Source organism: Peromyscus californicus, unplaced genomic scaffold (genome assembly GCF_007827085.1).
Source record: "Peromyscus californicus insignis strain IS unplaced genomic scaffold, ASM782708v3 Scaffold_14__1_contigs__length_90479793_seg_2, whole genome shotgun sequence".
NCBI classification, from domain to species: Eukaryota; Metazoa; Chordata; class Mammalia; order Rodentia; family Cricetidae; genus Peromyscus; species Peromyscus californicus.
Window position 1 is genome coordinate 55,468,499 of NW_026294436.1, and position 12,410 is coordinate 55,480,908.

The 12,410-nt window shown below is 49.2% G+C and overlaps 1 protein-coding gene across 6 annotated transcripts in view; it reads right to left on the reverse strand.

The window, feature by feature from the left end:
• CUNH1orf226 (chromosome unknown C1orf226 homolog) overlaps window positions 1–12,410 on the reverse strand; it is a 299,814-nt gene that overhangs the window by 23,400 nt on the left and 264,004 nt on the right. For 5 of the 6 annotated variants that reach the window (XM_052737553.1, XM_052737552.1, XM_052737551.1 and 2 more), the window contains 2 exons: window positions 6,162–6,328; window positions 4,560–4,748 (listed from right to left, as the gene is read on the reverse strand). In XM_052737553.1, the coding sequence (XP_052593513.1) occupies window positions 4,560–4,748; window positions 6,162–6,328 (356 nt within the window). Of the gene's footprint in view, window positions 1–879; window positions 4,505–4,559; window positions 4,749–6,161; window positions 6,329–12,410 lie in introns of those variants that run through there. The other variant, XM_052737556.1, reaches the window with a different exon arrangement.

A 12,410-nucleotide genomic window follows, 5' to 3' on the forward strand; every position in this document is an offset into this window, starting at 1 on the left:
TCCTACAGAAGTTGGAGGAGTATTGGAAGCTTCTTTGGCAGGTATCCAAGTTCCAAAGGTAGAGTGCCATCAACACCCTTGAATCCTATGCTCCTGGTGAAACCTATTGACATTAAGTGCCATGAGCAAATACCCCAGAGGGTAAGTGCCTCTTGTCCCAGATTACATCAGAATTTTACCTCTGCGAGTACAGAGCTGTATCATTTCAGATGTTTTTATGCTCCACGAGCACAGAAAAAATGCACTGCTGTCCCTGCCCACGCGGGCACTAATGAGCCTCCTGCCTCTGCAGCCATGTGGAGCGGCAGCAGGCATGAGGCTCAGACCTCAGCGCTGCAGAACTAAAACCAGGCCAAGTGGGGACAGCGCAGCTTAGAGTTCTCCAAACTCTAAGACCAAGTTTGTACAGACTTGGAGTGTTACAATGAGGTAGTGTTAGCTTCACCCTTGGTTTGGGCTCCATTTCTCAACTAGGACAGGAGTCAAAGATACCACCTTGTCCCCACCCCCGACACACACAAATCATGGATATTTATCTTTAGCATACTTTTCTTTCAGAGAATTGAACATTTCCCCCAAAACTGACCACCATACTTTCTGAAAAGGCAACTGTGGAATGTCTCCTCTCCAGAGCTATGGCACCTTGGGTACTGACTATTCCATTCAGACTAAGCCAGTGGCACAAACACAGCATCGTGGCACTACAGCCACATTTAGTGCTGGCATCCAGCTCTGCATCCCAATCCCAATATAATGTGTATTAACACCAACCCTGATCCCTCCAGCTCTGTACTACTTCCCCAGACTCTGACACTCAACCCTCAATCCACCCGCCGACCACTTTAGACCCTTGTCCCACTCACTCTCCGGCCTACTTGCCTGGACTCCAGCTCCTCCATCAGAAGTGGGGGCAGGGCCAGGCTGAAGTTAGGGAGTGAGTGGCAGGCACATGGAAATGGCAGTGGAGATAACCAGAGCAATTTGCCCTCCCCCCTTCCCCATACCAGATGACAGCAGAGGCAGGCAGTGCTGTCTCAGCATGCATATGCCAGGGACCTGGACAGGGCTGGGGACGGGGAGAAGCCACAAGGACAGACGCTACATAGAGGGCCAGGGTGGGGGTGCAGCGTGTTCTCAGCACTGTTTCTCTGAGCACAACACACAATACCACAAAGCATCCATAACAAATTACTTGTTCCTAAATAAGCAGAAGTAGCAACAGGCAGAGGAGATCTTTAAATAGTACCAATGAGCTTCACTATCATTTTCCCAAGAGCTAGGCTAGGGCTTGGCAAACTGTAAACATATCTGGCCCACTTAACTGCTGTCAGCCAGCCACAATCCTGGAGCCAGGCAGGCCCAGCATGCTGCTATGCAGGCACCAACTACATCCCAGGTACGATTCAAGGTGTGGCTATATTTTTTCATCCACACCCTTGAACTTCTGGTCTATGTGAAAGCAGAAGCTAATGCAGCCAGGCGAGCCTCATGCTGGGCTAGGGACTGGGGTAGTTCACTATTTACACACTGTAGAATGACCTGGAACTACTTAGGAGTTGGTTAACATCCTCTTTGCCCCTATGTGTTCAAGGCCAAGGGAGGCCTGTTCAAGACCAGCACTGAAGGAATTGAGGTGAGGCTGGAAGAGGTCTCGAGGTCTTAGAAAAAGTCACAGCAACATCAAAAAGAACTAAACATGGTCCTAAAGGCAACAGCCGAATCAGATTGGAGTGTGGGAGCAAATGCGATGAGGGGACATAAAGAATATAATAAGCAGCTTTAAGAGCACACATTATCTGCAAGAGATTGGGGCTTTACCTTTAGATTTTAAACTGAGAAGTGTTACAGGAGGGTTGGGGAGCTCAGAGAAAGGGAAATAATGTTCTCACCCCCAGCGCTAAGATGACAGTTACAGCTACTGAATTCTGGGGACTCCTGGTAGTTCAATGAAAGACCTTGCACTGTTCTAGCAGTAGTCTGATGGAACGAGTGAAAGCTGACTTCTCCAGAACTCATCAGTCCTGCAGAAGACCCAGGCATGCATGCTGCAGATGGCCTACTGCAGGTATGAGAAAGACGCCAGGATGACCTGTTATGAACCCACTTACATAACCGATTTTAGATGGAGATGATAACTGATATATAGATGATTATAACTGATTATAGATGGAGACCATGACAAAAAGTCCCTTGACAAAAATCCTACAGAGTCAGAAAGCTTGAAGAGGTTTATTTAAGACTGAGCCCACCTGCAGGACCAGGGAGCCAAGGGCCAGCTAAGAGGTACAGCTGTACCCTACTGCGTCCCTGGCAGTAAATGTAAGATGCAGATAAAAGGAAGGTGGTCAGAGACTGACCAAGGAGACTATGACAGAGACAGATAGAGGACTATGCTCAAAAAGCCATCAAGTGACCTTGAGTCTAGTTTGATCAGAAGATTAGAAGTCTACCACTCTACTCAAAGTCATTACTGCCCTATGGCGGCCTTTCATCAAATCACTACTTGAGCTGAGAGTCTAGCAGTTCACTGTCGGCTCTATCCGACAGATTCTGAGTGAATGAGAGGCTTGGACTGACCAGTCTGGGGAAATGCCTAGAACTTAGAGAAAGGCTCGTGAAACGGATCTGGAACACGACATTGTTCCCTTCCCTTTCCTGAGACTCACTGTCTTCCAAGGAGAGAGGCAATTAGAAGAGGGCAGGGCATGGATGTTTTGTTAAGACAGATACTTGCTATGCCAGAAAAACCGCTCTTAGGTTTGGTCCTGACCGAGGCAGACCCGTGGTAAGTTGCGGGTCTGACTGAGTCCTTCCTTCTACTGCCACAAAGCTGTGTGCAGATTCGACACTTGCAACTGGCTTCTCTTTAGTACTTAGCCGAGACATCAAATTCAGATGCCCTCTGCTCATAAAACACCATGAATATGCATCAGACCTACTCTTGGATAAATAATAATTACTTGGGAATTGATATGCTGAAAGAGAATTGTTTGGAGAATGGATCTGTATTCAATGGGAAACTTTGGGAAATGCTGAGCGTCTGGATGGGCCGGGGCTGAAACGCTCAGGCTTTGTATTACTGTCATCCCCCACACTGAGGAGGAGGAGATTCTCAGACTGCCATGCTGTCATTAGGATTCTTTCATTTGACAAAGAATGATATATTTTTTTTTTCCTCCAAGTATAAGAAGCCATTAGTGACATTCCCTTTTCTCTGTCCCTGTTTTGGAAACACCTGCAAATCCTCCCACCAGCACGGCACATCCTTTGGTTTCATAGTCAGATCTCCCACCCCAACAACGCCTCCACGGCTCTCTCTACTACCTTGGAGCATCATCCCACTGATTCCCCTCTCCTGAGATGTGGAGCAAAAGTGACCCACCAGGCAGGTGCCTCAGGTACAGCCAGTAGAGGCTGCATGACAAGAGAGCTCTTTCAGGCCAAGCCATAGCAGACTTTATTAAGGATAGGCTGCTGGATGCTTCCAGGGGATTCACTTCATCCAGGAGCCAGAGGAAGAGGAAGAAGAACACACAGAAGGATCAGTCAGTTCTCCCTGGAGGACTCTGTTCCCTGGACTGAACACAGAAAATCTCAGCACCCAGTCAAGCCTTAGCAGATTCAGGACGCTGGTGCACACAGTTGCCTTCACAGACAACTTTCGAACCATCCCATCCCATCCTCCTGATTACCTTCATCTCCCCACATAAGGCCTGATCCTGCCTGGCTCTGGCTTTAAACTTCAGCCTTTATGGACGCATGTGTGTTCACCATTCCCTGACTTGCCCGTAATCGAGAGAAGGCTCAGACTACTGAACTCCAAGGCAGTATGGATGACAGCGCCCTCCATGGACATCAGATAGAAGGGATCCCTGCTGAAAGCAGCAAGGGCAATCAGCTCAATCCTCTCCCACAAAGCAGCAACAGCCCAAACAGACTTCAGGGCACAAACTCCATCTGGATGCTAAGAGGCAGCCAGTTCTCAAATGGCTCAGATCATCTACCTAAAGTCCTGTAAGTTCATTGCTATTATAATGAATTCCTAATCAAATACTGTCTGGAATAAGTAGGTCACTAATGGAAGCTTGAGTGCCTGCTACAGTCAAGAGTGTTTGGGATGCCAGAGCAACAGTCTGTGCAAGGATGCTGGGCACAGATTTATACTTGGAGTTGTTTCTAAGACTTGTCATACCTGTCCAAAGGCATCCCTTCCCACCCCAAATACCAGGAAATAAGGTAGGAAAGGGAGGGAGGGACTGTGTACATCATTTTTCTTGGTAAGTTCAAGTCATTATCCAACAACGATCAGCCAAAGCCAGCCAAGCCTAACTCAGAGCGAGGGATACATGGGGAACCAATGTGTTTTTCCATTTTAACCATAGCCCCATCTGTCCCCCTCCCCTTTCGCCTCCTAGAACCCCGACAAGCAATGATCCAAGAGCATGAGCAATTCCTTAGAGCTCCCTAGGATTTAAACCTGCCCTGAGCCCCTTGCTAGGGAAGGTGCGTCAAGCCCATGAGAGTGGAGCCTGTGAAGAAGGGAGGAGGCTGAGGAGAACCTGGGCCACAGCCACTTGTGTCTGCTGCTGCTGCTGCTGGAGGAGCTGCTGGAGGAGCTGCATCTGGTGGTGAGTAGACAGGGGCGTCCCTGTGCCCAAGCCTGGTGGCTTTGAGGAAGAAGAAGAAGAAGAAGGAAGCAGCATGCGAGGTGAGGCGGTCAGCATGGGCTCCTGAGGATGGGGTGGGACCTGAGGAGAGAAGACAGAACATGACTCATAGGCAGAAGCCACCTCTGAGACCCCCGCTCTCATGGTAACAGTCGCGATGGGTACACGGGCAGAGGGGGAACCCGTGTGCTGGAGATGCTGTATCTTGAATGACGGAAGTAGCTCCAGAAGAAATGCTGGCACACCTGGGCATGGACCACAGAGCCAGGAAATTCTATCTCCATACCTTGGGAACATCGTTTGCCAGTAGGGTGGGAGACAGGCAGCTGATAAAATACTGTTTTGTTTTGTTTTTTTTTTAACCTCTCATTTCCAGTCATATACCTTTCTGATGAACTGGGGTTCTAGCTTTAGAATCTATGTCTGTACACACAGCTGCCTAACATGTCACTATGACAAGAAGAGGGAGATGGCCTCAGTTCTTCCCCGCACTGTCCTTGACTTCTGCTCCCGGGATCAGACGTTCCTCCCTCTCCCATCTCTTCTCACAGTGAAGGAAGGACATGTGGACACCACAACAAAGGACCCAGAGGGACCTCTGTTAGTTAGGTGACCACAGCTGCTATCTCTTTGTCCTGATGGACACTCTCACTCAGATGGCTCCTATAAGTCAGGGAGGTGGGTGTTGTTTCTGATGGCCCTGCTGGTCTTCAGACATGCAGGAAGAAGGCACCCAGGGACAAAGGCCTACTGCCCCTTGTAGAGAATTAATGGAGCAGCGGAGGAAACAGGACACAGGTGTTTCCTCATGAACTGGCCAAATCTAAGACGGAGGATGAAAAGTGCCAGCGAGCTTCCTGGGAACCCAAGGGTCAGGAACTTTCCTTTCCGATTTTATTTTTCTTAGTTTAGTTGCCTTCAGGTTTGAATTTAGTCTTGGGGCTTTGTGGGGCTTGTTTGTTTCCTGGATCATATCAGAAGCTCCCCTAAGCCTTAGTCATCCCACCTGTGGAATGCGAGGCTGGGGGTGATGAGGCCTGACTAATATGGTCTCAGTTTCTAACATGCAGTGAGCCAGATTCCAGACTCAGAGCTATTATCCAGGAGTTTTAAAGGCACACAACAACAGACTTTTTTTTTTTTTAGCTAAGTCACAGGATTACCTGTATCATATGGGTCTGTGGATGAGCCCTGCACAAATATCACGAGATGCTTTGGGTAGGGAGAAAAGGGCTAGAACATTGACGGAACCCCCAGGTGGGCGACACACTTCAGAAATGAGCTCCACACCACCCTCACATGTGTGCAGACAGGTGGAGGCTGAATCTTTGGAGGCAACGAACCCCACTCTAGCACCGACGGCCACTGTGCGGCAGAGCACTTCACACTGAAGCCGCAGCAGCAGCAGCGGGGAGCCGCGTGGTAACTGGTGACCCAAGGCTCCAGCTGTGACACAGCTTTGCTCTCAGAGGACCACACGTGAAGATCACCTACCGTCGAGTCTAGGTGGGAGCCTCCTTCCTTCCCTACAGCGTCCAGGTCTGTCACACCTCGGCTGAATTCGAGAACATCGTTCCCGGGGAGCGGGACCTCCACGGCGTCGATGTCGGTCTCCTCCGCGGTGGCCGTGGAGGCCCTCTCGGCTCCAGGGAGCTGGCGGCCTGCAGGGACAACGGGGCAGGGAACATGACATAAGGGACACTATTCCCTCTTTATTTTGTTAGTTCTCCGTTAGTCAAGCCCAGGCAGGCCGTGGGCTTCCTCTGACATTTTACACATCCTTTTGTTCGAGGACACGGATACACCTTTTCAACCCAGTACGCTACTTCTATTAATACCATTGTAAAGTTCAGAAACAAATGAACATTTCCTCAAGCTGGATGCAACAGCTTCACAGCCTGGTACATTTCTATCAGCAAGGTGTAGAGACTCTAGAAGAAAGGGCTAGGGCGGGGGCGGGGGCGGGGGCGGGGGCGGGCCCTGTCATCTCTTCTTCATCCCAGCTCAGACTCAGTTTCCCAGCCTAGGACTTACTCTCATAGTTCCACAGAGAATATTTTCTTAGGCTTATCACTATGTTTTGTTTTGGTGTTTTGAGATGGGAGGCTTCACTCTGTAGCCCAGGATAGCCCCGAACTCACTCTCTAGCCAAGGCTAGCCGCAAACCTATGCCTGTCTTCCTGTCTCTGCCTCCTGAGTGCTGGGATTACAGGCATGTGCCACCATGCTCCTCTAGGTTCACCACTATTATCTTCAAATACAATTTCTTAATTGTTTTTCGAGACCGAGCGGCAGCTAGAAAATAGAGCCGGGTGGTGATAGCAGGGTACATAGAGTGCTGATTTCCTAATGTTGGAGCTAGCCCAGACAACCAGCTGTCAGGCATGTATCTGCCTTGTGGACCAGTGGCTGTAAGTCCTTCCTATGCAGATATACCTGGCCATGTAGGGGAGCAAGCCCAGGATTTAGAGGTCAACAGTATGCTAGGTTTTCCTCCTACTGATCCATGAGCTGGGGAGATGGTCCTGCTGAGGAGATAAAGGCATTCGTGGGAAGGGTGGTCCCCACTGCAGCCTGCTGGGGCAGCAATTCTGATCCTTGGGAAGCTGGCAGACAGGGAGCCCAGGACTAGGCAGCCTAAGCATGGGGAGGGATCAAGGAAGGTTCAGCCTGAAGACAGACATTTGCCATAAGCACAGGTCAGAAAAGAACCCAGGGATAACCTCCAGGGGAAACTTCAACACTTAAGGAGGAGGCAGGAGGGCGGTCTTCAGGGGATGCTGAAAAGCAGATGGTAGAGACAAGGGTGAAAGGATGGGGATACTAGTCTAAAAACGGAGTCGGACAGACAGAAATAGAAAATACAATGTGGTTCTGGGGGGAGGGGGGCGAAAGATGGTGGAAAAACACAAAGGTATAGGTTTGTGGGGTGAGTAACCTGGAGCCCTAATGTAGAACACAGGACTCTGGATACCAATGTACATACTCAAGGTGTTTTTTCTTTTCTATCTTTCTTTTTAATTTATTTATTATGTATACAGTGTTCTGTCTGCATGTATGCCTGCATGCCAGAAGAGGGCGTCAGATCTCATTACAGATGGTTGTGAGCCACCATGTGGGTGCTGGGAATTGAACTCAGGACCCTTGGAAGAGCAGCCAGTGCTCTTAACCTCTGAGCCATCTCTCCAGCACCATACTCAAAGCTCAGAGTAGACTTTAGGTGTTCTTGCCAAATATACATAGGAGTCACATATGTATACATACATGTATATATTTTTGACTTTTTGAAGCTGGCCTTAAACTTTTTGGCAGCCTTTCTGTGTCAGCCTCCTGAATGCTAGGATTACAAGTGTGTGTCCCCATGCCTAGCTTTTTATTTACTTATTTATATCGCATTTACTTATTCATTTGTGTGTAGATGTGTGGGGTGAGCATGTGCCACGGTGCACCTGTGTAGGCCAGAAGGTAAGTTAGATCAATCATTTCTCTACTGCAGTGTGGGTTCCAGGGATTGAACTCTGGTTGTTAATCTTGGCAGCAAGCACCTTTACCTGCTGAGCTCTTTTGCTGGCCCCTAGCAGGTTTTATTTTGAGTGAGTCCTTCCAAAGGCTTCCCAGACTCTGCACATGCTGGACAGCTGCTACACGGGAGAAGGCATACTTCCAAGGAAACAGGATCTCTCCCAGGAAACCCTCTCCAGGAAGAGTCTGAGAGAGGGTATACTGTACAAACAGGCGATGAAGCTTTGAGCAGTGGCCCCACCGTGCTCTGAGCCTTGGGGATGGCCAAGGGTAGCTGTTGCCAAAAGATACAAGAGATATACCTCCCCCGCTGGCATAGGGAACAGGAGAAGGAGGAGGGAGAGAAGGAAGGCAGGCCACAGCAGCAGGGAAGGAGAGAGGAGGCACAAGCGTGTAAGTGAATAATAACATGAAAACCCCGGCGGAATCCCAAAGGGAGAGAGGCTGACATCAAAGAAGCCAGGGCAGCTTCCAGCACTTGCCCTTTTCCATTTCCAAGTGTAAATAAGTTTCCTCTGCACAATAAAGGGCCTGCCATCCCATCCCAGGCAAAGCTCCACTGGAAAGATAAACACTGCATTCAATGAAAAGCTCCCAAACACAGAAGCCAGATCCCCACAGGAAACCATCCGCTTTCCTCGGGACCTTCATAGGAAAATCCTTCTCGGGAGAGAAAGCAAATGAGAAAAGGAAAAACACGTTGCCAGCAGTTCATACACACCACGAAGGTGAGTGGAAAGTATAAAGGAAGTGACCAGGAGAAGGCAGTGAGCAGCCTTCCTGAAGAAGAGATTCCAACCCTAGATCCACACAGTATCTATTGACTGCTGACACTCAGGCACACTCAGCTTCATGGCCAGAGGAAAGCCAGATCAGTCACTCAGCTCATCCCTGTTGTGAACTACAGACCTCCAGAGCATCCGCTGCCCCTCCCACCCATTCCCTTGTGCATATGTTCCGGGTGCAGAACCCTAGCTACAGTGCTAGCCCCGAGAGAGCTTACTGTATACCGCACCGTGTGGGTTCATTCACCTGCATTCTCTCAGCAGCTCAGAGGAGACCTGGCATCCAATCTTTGGTTTGCTGGAGATCACTGAGTGGGCAAGGGTAGGGTCAGGATGAAAGTCCAACTACCCTGTGTAGCTAGCCTGCTGCCCTAGTGACCTCTCCACACCGCCTCTTCACTTCCATAACAGCTAACAGTCTGTGCTAAAGGGTCAGCCACCACACAACCCAGGCATCCGCCAAACGTTATTCCAGAGGGTGCTGTGAAGTTACTTTTAAAATTGCAATTAATATTTAAAGCGACAGACTTCGTGCCAAGGGGATGCCCGTCTGTGGGCAGACTCATCTGATCAGACAGAGGTTCAAACAGAACAAAGACTAACCTCCCATGAAGAGGAGGGAATTCCGCCAGCAGATGGCCCTCAGACTCAAACTCACCCTTCCCCAGGTCTCCAGCCTGCAAATTACTGATTTACCAGGCTTCTAGTCATGTGAAACAATTATTTAAAATGAACCTCCCATTAAACACAGACACTGATAGAAATGGGAAGGCAGAAAGAGATTTCTATGTAGTTGTTTCTAGCTATTTTTAATTGCTGGGTAGAGAAGACTCCTCAGTGAAACTGGGGTGGTCTTCTTGATGATGCAGCTTCCTTTAAGTCACCCATGCTCCTGTGAGGAAGCCCAATAAACTCACTGGTTTCCCAAGCCAGACTTGGGTGTAATCGTTCTTTGTTGCCAAGGCTCTGTGGGCTGAATAAACATTTGTCCCTGTCTCTGCAGGAAAAGTCACACAACACACACTCACATACACAGTAATACACACACACACACACACACACACACAAATGATATGTCATGTACGCTTTCCCCCTCACATTACTCCAGGGCCACATCCACAACTATACCAGCAGGTGCGTCCCTCCCTCTTCCCCAGGGATGCCAGTGTGATACAGTATGCCAGCTCAAGCTTGACTGACCTTGAAAAGATACAGTTAATGGATCTTTGACATCTTAAACCATGAAGAAAGCATGCTGGGCATATTAGTTTGCTTTCTATTGCTGTGACAAACATCATGACCAGAAGTAATTTGGGGAAGATAGGGTTTGTTTGGCTCATACATCGTGGTCACAGTCCATCACTGAGGGAACTCAAGGCAGGAACTCAAGCAGAAGCAAAGACGGGAACCATGGAGGAGTGCTGCTTACTGGCTTGCTCAGCCTGCTTTCTTATATAACGACCACCTGCCCGTTGGTGGCGCTGCCACAGTGCACTGGGCCTTCCCCCATCAATCATTAACCATGAAAATGCCCCACAGGACAATCAGATACAGGCAGTTCCTCAACTGAAGTTGTCTCTCCCCAGGTGACTCCAGCTTATGTCAAGATGATCAAAACTTACCCACACACTGGGCCTGACACCACCTGTGGAAGGCCAATTACATAATTATGCTCTCTTTAAAGTATATGGAGAATGTGGAGCAGATGATATCTCATGTATATTAATGTGAATTAAGAACATTGTCTCCACAAAGGTAACAACAGAACAGGCCAGGTGTGGTGGTGCATGCCTCTAACCCTAACACTCAGGAGGCAGAGGCAGGTGGATCTCTGTGAGTTTGAAACCAGCCTGGTCCACATAGCAAGTTCTAGACCAGACAGGGCTACATAAAGAGACCCTGTCTTAATAAAAACTTAAAAAGGTAACGAAACAGAGGGTTAGTGGTGCCCACCATGGCTGGAGGGTGGGTGCTGACTTTTATATTACAGCCAGAAGAGAGTAACTAGGCTGGACTCTTCAGTAGCCACCGTCTCCATCACGGCCTTCCCATCAACACACTGTTCAGCCTTCTGAGCTCGCCCTCTGTGGTTACCACCTCTATTAATTCCCCCAGCCCACATGTCATCATCCCTCATCAAAGAGGTGGCTTAAAAGTCACTCCTGTTGAAACCTCTTCTCAATCTCCATGCTCATCTTAGCACAGAGTAAGCATCGTAGAGATGATGGTTGACAGTGACTAATGTACATGTTGTCCTTGGCCGCACTGATGGACTGTTTGTCAGTTTGTGCAATGAGTATTTATTGTGCTAGGAGGTCCCTATGCTCCCAAGGCTCGCAGCCCATTATAGGTAGAGGGCATTCTCTCCTGGTACACAGAGGGCTGAATGTTCATGTCAATGGCATCATCCAGAGTGCTGAGAACCCAGGGGCACAGCAGAAAACAGTGTATTGGAGTTTCTGAAAGGGGAAGGGAAGAAAATGGGAGAGTGGGAGCTAGAAAGCAGGCCTCCCAGAAGAGAAAAAGGGAGTACCGGATGAGGAGGAAGTCGGCATGAAGGGGACCCACTTGGCAGAGGGCCCTGCATCAACCATGGCTGGAAGGTACAGGAACTACCCAGAGCAGGAAAGGAAGGAGTTTGGGGTACATGGGGGAAAGGAGTCTGAAAGCAAAGAATAGGAAGCGATCCCTCCTGGGGATCTCCCAGACTCTCCTCCTCAACATGATAGGAAATCACATCAACTCACTCAGCTGGTGGCTGCAGGGGCTGGAGGTGGAAAGACGGTGCACTGTTCCTACTGCAGGAAGACAAGACCTATTTCTTAGTGTTGCCTGTAAGAAGGGCCAGTTTTCGTCAGTGGGCCAGCCCGAGCCATCCTGACCTCCATGGCCCGTGGCTGAGGAACAGATCCAATAAGCTACTTAGAAATTTCAGCAACCTCCTCAGACAGGACTTCTCAGATGACAATGGTCTTCAAATGCTCAGCCTCTGGGCACCATCCTGTATCCAGTCCCTTCCACTCTAGGAGTAAGTGGCTTCACCAGAAACAGTGTCCTCTACTTTCTGGTTAGAATTTTTCTGTGTGTGTGTGTGTGTGTGTGTGTGTGTGTGTGTGTGTGTGTGTGTGTGTGTGTGTGTGTGTACACCAGCTGCCAGTGTGAGAGTGGGTTTGAAAGCTCTTGAGATTTCGGTTGCTACTCTCTGCCAGCAAGGTAGCCGGCCATTGGCAAAGAAGTGTTAATAGAGGGTGAGGATATGGCTCAGTGCTTTCAAGACCAGTTTGGTCCCCAGAACCCAGGCAGAAAAAAGCCAGACCTGGTGGATATGCACTTTTAATCCCAGTGTTGGGAAGGGGACAGGGTGATCCCTGGGGCTTGCTGGCCACCATCACAGCCTAGTAGTTGAGTTCTAGCCCAGTGAGAGAACTTGTCTCAA